This window comes from Neodiprion pinetum, chromosome 3 (assembly GCF_021155775.2).
Source record: "Neodiprion pinetum isolate iyNeoPine1 chromosome 3, iyNeoPine1.2, whole genome shotgun sequence".
NCBI classification, from domain to species: domain Eukaryota; kingdom Metazoa; phylum Arthropoda; class Insecta; order Hymenoptera; family Diprionidae; genus Neodiprion; species Neodiprion pinetum.
In genome coordinates this window covers 15588061-15605557 of record NC_060234.1, presented here as the reverse complement: position 1 = coordinate 15605557, position 17497 = coordinate 15588061, and the positions used below count along the sequence as shown (strand labels likewise).

Sequence of the window (17497 nt, the reverse complement as noted above, 5' to 3'; positions counted from 1 at the left end):
AAAGCAAGGTCAGCAAAACGCCAAGGCGTTTACAGCCGCAACTAGAAGTCCGAGATTTACCAACCCGAATTGAAATCACGGAAGGTGTACCACCAGATTTAGATACAGTATCGCCATTAAAATTTCCAAAAACGGGTTACCATTCACGGAATAGAATTTCATTCAGTCGAGAAAATTTAACATACAGAAAAGATAATTATGTTCATTTCATGTCAATAGATTCAGAATTTTCTACACCAGTCAGCAGATTATTAAACGATTTAGCATTACTAAATGCAGACGATCGTCATGACGCAAAACCAAAATTAGGCCAAGTCATTATCACAAAAACGGGAAAATATAGCATATTTAGCCTCGTAGTTAAACGAAAACACTGACAAAATTGAATTACATAACGTCAAGGTAGCCTTGGGAAATTTGAAAACGACTTTATTAGATTTGAAATTAAAAACATTCAGAATTTCAGAATTAGGGGATATGACTGACGAACTATCAATAGATATCTCGAATTTAATAATAGAGATTTTTGAGGATGAAGACATACGCATTACCATCTGTTCAGGTATAACCGAGATACCACCATCAGAAATACGACTGGACATAATTTCGGAAATGCATAGTGGACTAATGGGAGGACACAAAGGCGTGACCAAAACATATCGAAGAATCCGCGAAAGATTTTATTGGCCACGAATAAGAGAGGATATCAATAATTTCATTCGAAGATGCGAAAGCTGTCAAGAACAAAAGCTAGTTCGCGTAAAGACTAGAGTGCGAATGCTAATAACGGACACTCCATCTGAGCCGTTTCAGAAAATTTTGCTAGACACAGTAGGTCCACTTCCGCAGACCCCTAGTGGCAATAAACATATTTTAACTATGCAGGATAATTTGACGAAATTTTGTATTGCTGTGCCTATTCCTGATATAAGAGCTGAAACTGTGGCTCACGCAATGGTAAAATATCTGATTTTGCAATTTGGATCGCCTAAAACCATTCTAACAGATCGAGGAACAAGTTTCGTAAATAAGCTATTACAAGAATTAGCTAAACTTTTCAAAATAAAACATATTACCACTTCCAGTTATCGACCGCAATCAAATGGCGCTTTAGAACGTAGTCATATAGTTCTAACAGAATACATTAAACATTATATTGATGAGTTTGACGATTGGGATGGACTGGTTCAATTTGCTATGTTTTCATACAATACGGCAGTTCCTGAAGCCACAAACTTCACACCGTATAAGCTAGTTTTCGGAAGAACAGCGCGCTGTCCAACTTCGTTTGATATTGATGAAAACCGTTTAACGTATAACTCGTATCTTGAAGACCTAATGATTAGATTAAGCGAAATGCAGGCCTTGGCTGCGACCAACTTAGTGCAGGCGAAGGAGAGGTCGAAAATGTATTACGATCGGACAGTACATCCGTTCAAAGGCAAGGCAGGAGACATGGTACGCGTACAAATAGAAGCCAGAAAGGGAAAATTTAGCAAGCGATACCAGGGTCCACATAGAATTGTTAAAGTCTTGGAAAATGATAATGTAGTATTAGAAGGTAACAACGGTGAAAGATTCGTTAAACATGTAGGCAAACTGGAATTGGCTTACTGACAGAACGGAACGTGGACTGACTAACAGGACTACTAATATGAACTGGGAGTAATGAACGTTGATTTTTGAGGAAATAGAGAGGAAGGATACCATGGATACTGTGGTGCTATCGGGAGGTTAGGAAACGGATGACGCCAGAGATTGTGGTTGATAGTGATATGGTATTAACAAACTGTTTATTATGAGAGAAATCGAGTTACAAGAATGGGATGGTATATTAGAAATATGAAAACAGGGAAAAAGACGAAGCTAGTTGGTAGATGCGTATGCGCAAAGAGCACGGCGAAGACTGGTTACAGATGAGGCGAAAATGCAGGCTCGCCCACGAGTCGAGGCCAAGGGTCGTGTTGCGCCATAAATGCCACATGTCAGGAAATTCCCGGCGCGGTCAAACTCTCGGCCCTCGGCTAGCGCGGCGAGGCCTGGACACGCGAAAGTTAACTGTAAAGGGCAATAGTTGTTGGAAGACAGAAATGGAGGAAAGGAAATATTTTAATGATTTTTCGCCGGCTTGCCGGTGGCGGGTGTCCGCCACAGATACGTTGTGGAAATTCATCTTATCAATTATCGGATTCTGGACATTGAGGGAAACGAACTCGCAGGACTACATGGTCACGTCACTTACCAACAATCCCGGAATATACTATGAAAAGTTACATAACATCAGACTGGAAGAAGCAGAATGGAGACTTCTACCCTCCATTGACGTGGACTTTTTCAGGGGTTTAATAAATAAAGTACCTAATCTGAGAACGCTATATTATGCGGGCATTAAGACGAATTCATCGACAATCATGAACGAATACAAGAACGTTGTGAAACAATCTTTAATAGGGAGAAAATACGATGAGTTATGGACATTACGGGACAGTTTAGGCGAACTAACAGAGTGAATCACAACGACAGATTCGGACCAGTTACGTCGCCCTATAAAGCGACGGAAAACACCGCCATTAGGAATAATTGGGTCGGCCAGTCGTTATTTATTTGGAGTATTAACTATAAAAGATCTAGAATACTTTAATTCGGAAATCGATAAACTACATCGTAACCAGAACAAGTTGACCAAACTACTGAAGAACCAGACGCATATTGTGGCTAGCCAATTAGATGAAATCTACGCTGACTCAGAAAAACACCTAGATATAATAAATTAAGACGGGACGCCTGGCTAGCGTACCGACGCCTGAAGTTCAACGCGTGCCCCCAAATATTGTGCTTGGTGGTGACAAGCCCAAATCTCACTACCCACTCGATAACCCCACCACATACCGGTAATCCAACCAAATCGCACGATTTACCGTGCCCCTTCTTCAGGGGACACGACCAATCTCTATCCCCGAAAACTGCGAAAATAGAATGTAAGAAAGTATAAAAGACGAGCGCAAATGCTATCTAGCTATCTATCATCCATTGAGCCATACGCTAAGGTAGATCGACGAATCATTCAACGCGAGGACCCATCCGTGCTTATATTGACGGAGCATCCCACGTATACGAGGAGCCAGATATCGACGGACCCACGATCAGGAGACGTGGAGTTGTCCTTCCAGGAATCCTCAAACACCACTCCCCATCAAAGGAGGGCATTCAACGTATTACCATTTTATTTGTTTTCAATAAAAACTCCTTAGGTACTAGGGAGGCGTGTCTGAGTGAAGAACAGCATTGCGTCTGACCTCATAGCTCAGATACGGTGATCGTCTCACAATCCTCTGACCCATAGGTAGGGCACTTGAACCTGTAGAGAGTCTCTGTCATTGCGACTGGATGTCTTAATACAGGTTACGGTATGTTTGCGTAGAATTCCCTTTCATTTGACTACCACGCTAATAATATTCAGTCTTGCCATAGGTAAGCCGAACTATTATCCAAGTCCTTCCGACTACTATGCTATCACGTAAATAATATTCTGTCTTGGTACTAACTAAACGAATCATTATCAATATCGAAACCGACTTGTCAACGAAGATCCAGCATTGTCGAATACCTTCCTTCTGACCACCATGCTATCACGCAAATAATATTCAGTCTTGCCGTAGGAAAACCTAATTATTATTAAAGTAGATAAGGAAGAACTATCCCTTCCTAAATTACCATAAATTTCTTAAAGATCACAAGGAAAATAAATTCAAAACTTCACATCCTGTCTCTCATCCCGCCTCACGGAAACAAATCATTCACTTATTATTTAAATACTTCCTTTCCGAAAACAAGTATTTCGCATCACGAGTCAACCTCTCATAGCGATCGATCTGTGCGTGCTTCACACACACAGATCAAGTTTGACCCTCAACCGTTTACACGGCCTGTGACGATGGGTTTATTCCACTCGTGCCATTGCACATGAGGGTGAGGAAACAACTTCTGAGGCTATCTCGAAAACCAAGTTGAAACGGTCAAACTGTTCAAGCTCTTCCAGGAGTTCATCAAATAATCGACAAGTCATCATTCTCCACCTTCCTTCCGAGTCCAGAGACCGAATCCTGCAGCTCTATCCAAGAGACAGGAAATTCTTAAAATGAATATAACATTCGAGCTTGCGCGAAATCTTCATGTTACTTCACATAGTACGTATGAAATTCTGACGAAATTCAGCCCGCGAACAAACTCGAAACGTTTAATAAATAGCGGTATAATAAACGAAATGATTACATCAGTAAGACATCTAGGAAAAATTGTAAACATCGCAAGAAATACTTCAGAACTATGGGAATATGTATTACGGGTGGATGCTTCCCTCACTAGCTGCATCAAAAATGTAGAAATGGCAATAGCTGCAATTGAAATGGCGAAAGAAGGAAATTTACATAAGTCCATGCTTAATTAGAACAGCTGTAAAGGATATCTATAGAAATAGCAACTGTAGATGGAAAACACGAACTTCCGATATCACACCGTCAACTATCGTCTCGAGAGTTGACTAGGATAGCAATTACAGAGATTGATTACCATCAAGGAAAGACAATAATTTTAGTAAGAATAACCCTGGTAAACAAAGAACCCTACCACCTCTACCAAATGCTACCATGGCCCGCGCCACAGATATTTGAGAATGAAAGTATGTCAGCACAAATAAAACCACGCGCTAAATATATTGGACTGAGTTATAATCACGGAACATACTTCCTTATAGAGGACACGTACATACGCGAATGCAGTAAAACACCTTATTGCTATTTATGCTTCTCCCAACTACCCTTGATAGAAGCTACTACATCTGAAAAGTAAGAGATCGCATTGCTTCTAAAGCCTAATGAGAAAAATTTACGTAGCTGTAACATATTTAAACCGAAATTTTGAACCTTTCTGGGTACGATTAAACTCAATAGGAGTCCAGCTATATTCATTAGCAGAATCCCAAATTCTCCAAATTATTTGTAGAAGCACTGCAGACAATTTGATTACTATATCACCAACTGGAATACTATGGTTAAGAGGAGGGTGCATGGCTAAAGCAGATAGTATAACACTACCGGGAATGGACACATACTTATCAAAACAATAATATTTGTACCAACCGAATCTCTCTCTCTCTCCATAAGAAATATATCACCCGTAATACATAGCAGCACTAAATTACTCGAGTACTTAGACAAAAAACCCGTCTTCAATAGCAGGCCTAAACAAGGAAAACCACTTTTGGAAATTGAAAAGGATCTAGAAGCTATGGAGCAACAAGAACAAATATCAAAGTAACATGACAACTTAGTTTACGGCTCATATGTAGCGCAAGCAGGAATTGTACTAACCATAGTAGGAATTTACTATAGGAAAGAGATGGTGAATCTCACTAGATCATGCTTAAGGCTAAAAACTAATCAAGACTCCAAAAACCGACGAGACCTAGCACGAAAAACCATTAACGAAAACACCATATTAACTGAGATTTGCTCTCCCTCTATGGTTGAGACACATCGCGACCTACCTCAACAGGAAGCGCAAGTGAACTAGGACCAAATTATACTCCCCCATTATCCCACTTAATGAATAAAACACAATGACCACTGGAAACGGCAACCCTCTTCGTTATGAATCATATTGTTGCTATTTGCAAAATTATCAACAGGAACCATGGCCAGCACCAGCCAACCAGACCAAACTCCATCGAAGAGATTATTCATAATCGGGCTAGCCACCTACACCAAAAGGCGGGACCTAGCGAAAATATTCGAAAACTACCAACCGAGATCGATAATCATACGAAAAGGAAGGGGCTATCAGAACACGGCATTCGTGGACTTTAGGACATCAGAGGAGGCGGTGGAGGCCATGAAAGGTGTGGGAGCGGTGACGCTGAAGAAAAGAAAACTTACCATCAAGTTTTCGGATCCATGGGAGGAACTACGAACACTACCATCATGTAAAAGGCGCAGGCCACTTAGTATGGTAGAGGACCCTTTACCTGGATTCGTGCCGAAGGAGGCAAAACAACTGTCAATTAAATGTATCTGCGAAATTGCACGTTATTTGCCGTACAAGGAACGCGCAAGGATGGAACGAGTTTGTAAACAGTGGAGAATTGGAAGTAGAAACTCCCATACATACACTAAAACTGTAACCCCGACTAGCTGGGAGTGGAAGGATGGGTGGAACCACATATCCAATTCAGACGGACTAGTGTGGATTATTAAGAGAGGCGGGGAATACTTAACATCCTTAGACCTGGAGGGCATCACGGAAATAAAATCCACAGCAATCACGATGGCAGCGAAGGAGGGTCGGAAACTGGAAATTCTAAAGTTAACGACAGTTAGCATTAGAGGAGGAGCATTAAGATCTGTGAGTGATCATCTCTACGGCCTCAGGGAACTAGAGATTGGAAAATGTGTGGGACCTATTGACTGGGAGATAGAAAATATAATCCTGAAAAATGTAAACTTGAAAAAACTAATACTTCAAAACAACGAGATAACTGGAAAGGGACTAGGACACAAAACATCGATTAAAGAACTCCACATGAAGGATTGTGATATGGCCAAGGCTGAAGGAATCGCAAAGTATATTCAACTACAAGACCATTTAGAAATACTGGTGATTATAAATTGCCTACAGTTAAGACGCGCAGAACTATTTATGGCGCTTACCGAGAACAGCCAGACTAAGGATACATTAAGGTCACTTAGGATCCACGGCGATGGACTCAGTGACGCGCCTCGGGAAGACCCAGAGCTAGCAGAGGGAGAAGAAAGAGGAGATATTATCGAGTTAGACCTTTTAGTAGCGGAGCAACACCTAGCATCAGCTCTCCAGTCACTGCATGAGCTATCAGTAACAGCATGTGGATGGGTAGATGCTGACTTCATCAGATACATTGGGGAAGGATTGGCCAAACTAAGTTCCCTGCACATCAGCATGTGCACAAACATACGCGGACAATTGTCCTTAGAACCCCTTGCACAATTGAAACATGTAAGGGTCCTAAAGCTGAATAATATGTATCCAACCATTGGAGGAAGCTGCCTAAAAACGCTGGAACTACTTGAGAACCTAGAGATCAGAGAGAATCAGGGGATCTACGATGAAGATATTTGCGGGATGCTAAGGACTAACCACGTTGTCCAACACATCGATATTGAAGGTTGCTGGAATATAACCCAGCAGACCATCACCGTAGCACAAGAAGTAGTAAGAATGGGACGCCGACAACAGCCACTCCACCTTTATGCGGGGGGTACGCAGGCAACACCGTCTCGACGGGATAGAAGAAACACCTACCTGCGAATAAGCTTCAAACGATATGCGACGCCGCTGGTCCAGGGCGTGAGATAAATCCCGTGAACCAAAAATCACGCCAGTCGGCTGATCAGTCTCATTGGTCACAGAGAGTTAATCTCCCGCGAACCGTAGCCTCAAATAATAACTAAATTTTATGGCCACACGGGGTAAAATCTCACGCACTGGTGCAGTTGCAGTCGTTAAAAGTAGACAACTATATTATAGATCCTACTAATATGAAGGTTCGGCTGACCAGTCTCACTAATCACAGAGAGTTATTCTCCCGCCAACCTCAATATTAGAATGAATACCCCCCCCCCCCCTTTTCCTTTTTTTTTAGACGACTACAATTAATTAACGCTACTAATTATAGTGATTATTCCACGCGAACCCTTAGTTACATGCAACGACATGACCGTACCGCTTCAAAATAGTACATGTGTGTCATTTTGTACGTGGAAATGCTATTATTCTATTATAACAAAATAATGAGAAAAGATTCATAGTATCATCGAAAAAAAAAAACATTGAATTTTTTTGTAAGTTCAACTTTGACCTCGAATAACTTTTGAAGGAGTGTGACTATCGAAAACTTTGTAAGGACTTTTTTTGTAGAGCGTCAAATTTCCTACAAAAATATGCTTTGGTCCGCTAATTCAATAAGCCGTTGCAAAAATACGAAATTGCGAAATTTAAAAAAATTTATGCCTGTGTTATTTAAACGGGAAATAGAAATTCCCGATGCGCGACCGCTTAATAATAATATTGAGGGCTCTGCTTTTTACAGGCGTCTTTTCACACCTTCTCGGAAGTTTTTATGTGAGGATTTTAAAAAAAAAAAATGAGCCGTTTTTTTTTGAATCAGCCTAATAACTACACTATCATTTCAAATGAATAATGTTTGGAATCATCTTAAACGTATATCAAAATCAGCAAATTGACACTTTCAACTATAGCTTTCGATAGTAGGATATCATTCTAAATCTACAAAGACTAAGTGACCGACTTTCAACATTGTTCGATACATCAACTCTTTCGAACTTGAGGTGAGGCCCTGGTCCAGAATTCCACTGACGCAGACCGACACGATCCGACGGCTCTCAATCTCGTCGACCGATTCACCTAAAGCTGAGTCAATCCGAGTGTTAATCTTCGAAATTGAACGAATTCTTGTTTCACCTTTACAATCAAAGTTCACTTCTGTAATATTCATTTGAAAGCAAGTCTAGAATTGGTGGCTAGCTTCACTACCCCCAATTAAATCATACTTATTGTTTCCAAGATTTAACAGACAAGAATTAACAACAGGATATATAACTGATTTAAGATAATCTGAAAAGAGAGATACAATATCGAATAATCACGACCAGCTAGTTGTAACCATCGTTCAGAGTAGATGTTCCTGGTACCAAATAATAACATCCTTCAAAATAGAATGACACATAATTTGCCAAAACCCACAAACGGTCAAATTTAGTGATTCTGCAGCTTCTCTGCATTTGAATATAAATTCGTCCGTCGGCGTGGATCGTTATATGAACTCAAACGCTTGATAAATTGTTACTTTCGGCTTTTATGTCATTATCACCATTCATTGTTATCAGACATTTCAATCATCAAATCATACAGAATATACTTCATTTTTTACGAGTTAAATCATATGAAACCATTTATTTTGAACGACCTTTTTCCCATTTTCATTATTATAAAACTGCCTCAACAATTCCAACAAACCTCACAGACCTGTACAGGACTACAGCAACACGATTCTACAAATTACCGGCTTATCAAAAGGTAGGTGTTTTCTTAGTTTTAATTTTTATTCATTGTCGTTACGTTGGAGCTTGATTATTCAATTAATCATTAACTACCACCGTTCAGTACACTCATACCCCCACGTAACACTCCTATTTGATAAAAATATTTCTAATTATAATTTATGAATATATATATATATATATAAATTATACATCGATATAATTAAATATAAATGGAGGGAAATAAATAAAATAATTCAATTATAAAAGAAAATAATAAATCTAAATAAATTATTTTTCTTAAATTAATGGATAATGAATTTTTAAAAATCAAAAATATGAAATTAAATGATTAATTATTCATCTATTCGTGTGTTTTCTTCAAACTTTCCGATAAGTTCTAATCCATCGTATAAATGTTCCAAATTACATCACACAAAGCACATTGAATGGCATTTTTTTATTAAATATTATTTTTATTTTGATTAATATGTGAGCAAATAATTAAAAAATACATAGGAATTTTTTCAATGATTATTTTTATTTTTAAAAAATTTGATTACCGTAAAATATATTTTTTTTTTAATTTTCTTTTCTTTGGATGTTAATTGAAAAGTATGATATATATATATATATAAATATATATATATATATATATATATATATATATTTATATATATATAAATATCATAATTATATATATATATGTATATATCGGAGTTATTGATGGGGGATGGAGGTGATCGGGAGAGTCACTTATAATTTCAGATTTTTCTCTCTTCTTTTATTCTTCAAAAAAAAACTAACACCAATGTAGCAGCGGGTAGATGTGTGGGGATTTCGAGACGCTCTCGGTCCTTCACGCTCGAGCCTCTGACCATCACTGCTCTCTCGTCTCTCGACTTCCGCAAGGTAAACTTTAGGATTCAAGTTAGGTACCTTACCCACCCCTTCTACATTACAAAGATCGGAACTTAATAACAATACTCGTGTGGTCTAAATCAAAACAAAAGCAGTACGACAGTTACGAGCGTCAAGCGGTGAGGCTGCCGGCTTCTTGCGCCGACATATATATATATACATTGTGACGCTAAATTCTGTTACCCTTGGATGAGGACTTACCGTTGACACTTTGGCGCGATTCTCTACTTATTCACAATATCAAACTATAACAAAATCAATTAGGTTGGGCGCCAGACGCGTTGGCGTCAATTTTCAAACAATACTACAAATCAATACAAATAACACAAAAACGTGAAAAAAAAAAATAATAGAGAACCCGTTGTATGGATGGCTAGGCTCAGGTACGTACGCGTACATCCCGGTAGAGTGGCGGTATTCAAGGCAGCTAGCAGTAATTCCAGAATTAGAGAAAATAACAAAATAAAGAATAAACTCACGTCAAAAGGAAAATGAACAGGTCAATCGATCATATATTGTCGAGAAGTTTACATGGTTGAGATAGGCAAATGAAATGGTATCCACAGCGGTAGTTATTAAAATGAACAATCGTTGTTCCCAATAATTTCGGTAGAATAGCAGTAAACGGTAGCTTTAAAACGAGAGGCGGTAGTTAACAGAGAAAAATGAACGTAGGTCGCGAGATGCGATATAATGCAAGAATTTACTTAAAACTACACGTCACTGGGCGACGTGATCTTACCCAAGTTGCAAATGACGCTACGAAAATTATTATTCTGTCAATTAGAAACGAGAGAACTTTACTGCGATCGGTAGAAAACAACGTAACGATAGTTCGGTAGATAAAACGACGAATTTACCATAAATTATAACCAGTACGAGAGATTGACATTCATTAACAATTTACAAAGTCGGCAAACGACCGACTAGATAGCTTTCGGTAGAATTATTCATAAACGGTAAAATCAATAATTCATAATTATTACGGACTTGAGGAATTAAATAATGAATTCCTAAACATAACTTTTGAGAAAATACAAAATACAAAATTATGAGAGAGTGAGAATTTCGGAGAGTTTGCGAAATAAAGAAATACACTTAATACATCGCAGTACAAAAGAATAATTCGCAGAACTTAATTTAACAAAATACAGAGAAAGGAATAACAGGCAAAAATAATATAAAATTGCCATTAGCAATAAAGAAAAAGTGCAGTAATATCTAGGGGCTGATTCTACGCTCGGTTGTACTCCAAGGAACTCGATATATGATACAATAGGCACAAAAATAAACGAAAATATAATAAGCAATAACAGAAATGAAATATGAAGCACACTACTATTACAAAAGAGTATGAAATGAAATATAAAGCCAATAGGGCTCAAAATACGATAGAAAGAACAGAAGCAAGCTGATGGTAACTCACAAATAATCAGAAAAATCATAAATACATAAGAAATAATTATTCGGCAGTTATGAGGTCGCTCAGATACGAAAATAATAAATTACCGAAATCATGCAGTCACACGGCGGCTTACTGCAACTCTAGGCCGTGGACCATGATTCACACAAAACTGGCATCACACGATGCAACCAAGAAACAATAAATATAATATTAATGACCGAAATCATGCAGCCACACGGCGGCCTACTGCAACTTTAAGCCGTGGACCATGATTCACACAAAGTCAATAAATACCATAAGAAAGAATAGAAATTATGAGCAACTTCGTAACGATACAATTCAAAGGCAGAAGCCTTACCTTGGCTGGTGACTTCAGGCACACAAACTGACTCTAATTTAAATCAAACTTTGAATAATAAAACGAAAGTAGAAAGAAAGGAAAGGACTTGAATTCACAGGCAGAAGTTAACGACAGTGCAACGATAGAGGATATGGAAGAACGGTAGATACAATAGCGGTAGAATGAGAGAAAGAAGGATCGGTAGCTTAAGTCGAGAGAATAATCGGGAGGATGCGGAAAACAAAGCTGTCGCTCAGCAGGTCAAGCGTAGAATAGAAGGAGGTCGTAGTTCGGCTCGCCGATCTCGCGGTTGTCTTTAGGTGATTCTCCTTCTTTGATTGATTGGTTGAACCCCACCGCAAATAGGCCATCCCTCTGTGGCAAATATTGGTTACGGCGTGGTCATACGTTTTCCAAAATTACCGCTAGATGTTGCGTAATGTGCTGCTCGCGATTTCGTCGTTTACACCAACTCGTACGATTTTGTAGCTGCTTCGGTTTACGGTCCAGGCTGCCTATCATCGGGGACTTCTTTGACAGAGGCATACACAGGGTGCCTCTCGGCCAAAGTAACCGGATGGAGAGTGACGCCTTATTGTTCACCTCCACCGGCTTTTGTACAGGCAGTAGCTTGCTTCCTGTACCTGAGGTCGTGCAGTCAGACGGTTGGCCAAACCGTGGACCACGACCCACACAATTAGTCCTTGCCGATAGGAAGGCAGCGTCGATCCTCGGAACGATGGCTTTATCAACCTGGACGTAGTGGTTTGGGGTCGGTCCGGCACCAGGCCGGTAAGTCGGAAGATGGCAGGCTACGGTCTGCCCTTCACGCCATCCTTACAGCATCCGATAGAGCAGGCGGCTGGTTCCTCTCCGAGAAACGGTGCCCTCGGCCGCCGGGAGGATTTTCATCCTCCCTGTTCACCAGCAGTCAAGGCGATACGGAAGGTTCGGGTGGATGCTACCCCAGGTGTATATAAAGGTGCACCAAGGTAGCCAGTATAGTCTGATTAGACCGTCGGTAGGCGAAGTCGTTGAGAGCTGGAAACGGTAGCTAGTGGTCCCTCGTTGGTCGGGATCGTTGTCGTCCAAGTACCTTATTAGCTTGCGCCGAAGCGCGAAATGAAGAATTTACAAAAAAGAATTAGTTAAAAGTAGTCATTGCCTATTTTGTATCGAGTTCGGTTGAAGTACCCTGCTGAGGACGCGTAAACTAAAAAATAATAACGGTTGTGTGCCCTTGTGACTCTGAAACACCACGTTACAACATATATATATATATATTGTGACGTGGTATTTCGTACCCCGTCACTTTGTTTAATTATCGCATTCCCCTAGGTGCAGATATCGCTAAAAATAACGAAAGCACGTTTGAGGCCAATACTCTAAAAATGAACGACTAATTATCTTTAAGTTGAATTCTCTCTACTAAGCTAATGGTATGCTATTTTCTAATTCTGTAATGCTCTACGAGAACCATCCGCGAGACCTTCGCGTCAAGATACCAGGACTCTGCCTGACAGGGGTCACGTACCAGCTCAACATCGACCACCACCGACTACAGACGAACGAATACCGCTGAAACCACTCCCGATGGATGCCTATCTAGTTGTCGAACAGGGTCGTGCGTGATGCACAAACAGTACCTCCGACTATTTAAGACTTATCGGCCAGGAGCCGAACCACGAATGAATGCTTCTATCGCTCGGATGCATCGTTAGACGGCGTACAGGGCTGTGCGTCAAAAACTCAACAAAGCCTCCCGTCAACGATACTTATCAGCCTGGAGCTGAACCGACCCTAACATCTACTAAGTCGTTGACTATCCAATAGAGGACGGTTTTCTCTTCACGAACCGTCCTATCGAAGGACTGCGGCGTGGAATAGGCTAATGATATGCTGACCACGTGGATCTGGTGGATCTAGTGTGGGGATCCGGGCAGAGGGCTATCACCACCAGATCGTTCCGGCATGAGGGCTTCAATGAGCGAGGGCCGGGATGCAGCGCCGACGAAATAGCTACAACGGGGAGTACCAGTAAAGCAAGGAGTGAGTTACAGTCGGTCGCAAGTCCGAAGGACCGGTGACGTACTATTGCCGCACACCTCAATATCGCAACACATGAGCAGTACGACCCCCCCCCCCCCCCTCACCAACGATACCGCATAGCTGAAGGAAAACATCTCTAACCACCTTCCGACGTCCCAATACCTCGATACCCGTCGTCGAGGGAAAAGAAAAACAAGCGGCGAGGGATTATCGCCGCCCACCCGTGGACCAGACCTACGCGACCTGCTGGTCCAATTAGAATACCGCAAATTTGAGGAAGAATCACGTGACAGCAGCTCGACGAAAATCAGGATCATCGCTCACCTCGTCACTCTACGTTCAGTTCCTGAATCGCAACGACGTGCTATCGTCATATTTAGTGCCATTACTGCTATCACTGTACTTAGTTCTCGCTATTATACCGCATTCGCTAATACCTGCTATATCTTTTTTCACGTAAGTTAGGTTCCTCTTCTATTTTGTGAAGCCACGAGATTACTTGCAATGTATCGTACCTTTACCTTTATCTCTTTCTCTCTTTACCTTGCAGTTGGTCTGCTTGAGCCAATTGGGCTCGTATCTTTTCTCTTTATCTTGCAGTTGGTCTGCTTGAGCCACCTGGGCTCGTACCTTATTCTCTCTTATCTCTTATCTTGTCCCTTTCTCTGTCTTATTGCAAGTAACTTCGCGACTGATTGACTATTACTTACGCATTGTAGTGACTATTGCTTTATCTTATTATCTTTCTCTTCTGGAATATTTGAATGTCTAATATCGCTGTCTAGCAGCGCGTTCCGTTGAAGGATCAATTTTTATCTTAGCTACTGAGCATTGCTATTTTGTTATATTTTCTCTGATTAGTTTCTATCTGTCTCTTTACCTATTACCGTTGATTATCGTATCTTAGCGAGTGTACCGCGGGAGCGATCTTACATCGCTGCGCGGTCCCGCTCGTCGTTCATTTGACATCGGAGTATTGTGCCGTATCGCATAACATCTTTTTCATTATTTTCTTCGCTAATATCGCTGATCGTAGCTGTCCGTAGTCTATTTGGTTTGCCGTACGTTGCATATTAATTATCTTGAATATTGTTTGTCTTATCTTGAATTGCCTTTTATCGTACCGAATATTATCTCTCTTTCTCTCGCACTTACCGCAAACTAGAGGCTACGTATTATCTGTTATTCTCTATATCTTATGATAATTTTCTACTTGACCTGTCGCTTGAATTTACCTTGTAATTCATAATTCCCTGTCTGCCTATTTCTGATCATTCTGGTAATGTGATAACTATTACAATTATTGTATTTCGCATGTGTTCATAATCGCTTCTCATATTTTATGATTTATTTGCTTACCGCTTAATTCAAGTACAGTATATCTTTTCGGTTCTGCCTATCTGTCTTAAAACCGTGTTCATCATTACCTTTAGTATCGCGAGCTTGCGCATATTTCCCGCTTATTCGAAAAACGTTCCGTTATCTGTTAACCCTTTCGCTCAACCTTTCTCTGGCTGTAAATATTGTTAATTATCGCATTTATCGTAATTGTATCCCAATCTCTTCAGCTACTTGCTTGTCATTAAACTTATCGCTTCTCGCTTAATATATTTGATATTATTCCTGCTTCACCTGTTTCTTATTTTATTTATTGGATTTGACTCCACCCCTCTACCATTATCTTGTCTATCTGAGCAAACTGTGCAAAACCGTCGTAGAACCTGGCCTTATCTTTACCTATTACCTTTACCTTTACCTTTGTCTTTTTCTCTAATTATCTATTCTTGACGCATGTGCGTCTGGCGCCCAACAATCGTATCTTTCTCTCTTATTACCTCTCTCTCTATCTAATTCTTCAGGTTAGTGACTGCGCCGTAGGGTAACCAATTATCGTTCTATCGTTTTACCCTCAACCTCATAAAAATATTGGTTACAATATATATATATATATATATATATATATATATATATATATATATATATATCAAAATAAAACATAAATAATAAATTTATTTATCATCCTCCTATTTACTGAAAATAATTTTAATTATAATTTATGAATTTATATATCAATTATAGATTATTATAATTGAATATAAATAAAGGTGGATGAATCAAATAATTGATTATTGAAAAAAAATAAATAATTTTAATTATAATTTATAAATATATATACATATATAGATTATACAATAATATAATTGAATACAAATGTAGGTTATTGAATGAAATAATTTGATAATAAAAAAAAAAATCAATCCAAATAAATTATTTTTCTTAAATTAATTGTTAACATCATATTGTGTATGTGTGATTGAGCCTGATGTGTGTATGTATGCAAGTACCGAGCGCGAGCGAGCGTCGACGACATAGTCAGTCAATCGACACCAGAGCCTTGTACCATGAATACAACACTAGTAGTATAGTCTCAAATATTGTCTCCAAGTCATTCGTTACCTTCCACGCTGTGTTCCAAGTATTCTCAAAACTCTCCCACAGCTACAATAGGTTATGGGCCCAGGAATTAAAAAAATTCTTGTTGTAAAGAGTCGTGTTTTTTGGGCGCCGAAAGTGATATCTCACGCACACATAGTTCCCGTAAGCTCGGCCAAGTCATCAAGGCGTTTGAACGAGTCGACCGGTAAACAAAATGGCTACCACCTTGCATTCGCATCACTTACTTCACCAGTCAACAACGAAGCTCACTGGTCGTGATAATTACCGAGATTGGATATGTGATATGCGAGCATATTTAAAAATTTCTGGACTCTGGAATGTGATAGAAGCTGTGCTACCTACTGTTCTCGAAACCGATGTAACCAAGAAAAGTGAAGTCGCATTGCGCATAGTTCTTGCCACACATCCGTGTGTTCGACATCATTTCAACGAAGAAATTGATGACGCAAAAACGATATGGGAAAAATTGAAAAAGGCATTTCAGGATACCGGACTCCTCAGAAAAGTAAATTGGCTTATTGAATTTTGCAATACTCGTCTAGAAGATTGTGACTCCGAGGAAGATTATGTTCAACAGAAATAACGGCAGCCAATAAGCTTCGCGCCATTGGCATGCTTGTACCGTATGATTGGGTCGGAGCATCGTTGTTGGCGGGATTGCCCGATTACTATAAGCCAATGATAACGGCGCTCGGCAACTCTGGACAGGTAATAACAGCGGATTTACTCAAGACTCAAATATTGGAAGAAGTCAAACACAAGGAATCCAATAGCTGTGGTGGGGACGCGCATGGTCTGTATTCAAGAGTACCGTTTAAAGGTGACCGGCGCACCAAACCCTACAACAACAACAACAACAAGGCTTGGCTCAAACGTTAGTTATGTTATCATTGCCATCGAGATGGGCACCTAGCTGCTGATTGTCGCAGTAAACCATCATCACAACAACACTCGCACAGTAAGGTATGTGTATCATCTCAGCGGGAGGACAACGACGACGAAGTAGACTTTCAAGAGAAGCAGACAGAGCAAGTAGCGAATATGTACAGTTTCGTCAGTTTCGTCGCGAGCGGAGACAACCTAACCCGTGAGTGGATCATGGACTCAGCGGCATCGAAACACATGACCAACAACAAAGCGTCTGTATATAACTTGCGTCCCTCCAAAATAACTGAGGTTATATCAGCCGACAAGGCTCGTATGAAAGTAGAGGGAGAGGGCGATGTATAGTAT

The 17497-nt window shown here is 40.0% G+C and overlaps 1 protein-coding gene across 1 annotated transcript; it reads left to right on the top strand.

Moving 5' to 3' along the window:
• Positions 1-5691: 5691 nt before the first annotated feature.
• LOC138190608 (uncharacterized) lies at positions 5692-7389 on the top strand. The gene has a single exon (XM_069134361.1). It carries the CDS (start codon positions 5692-5694, stop codon positions 7387-7389), a length of 1698 nt encoding a protein of 565 aa, XP_068990462.1.
• The last annotated feature ends 10108 nt before the right edge of the window (positions 7390-17497 follow it).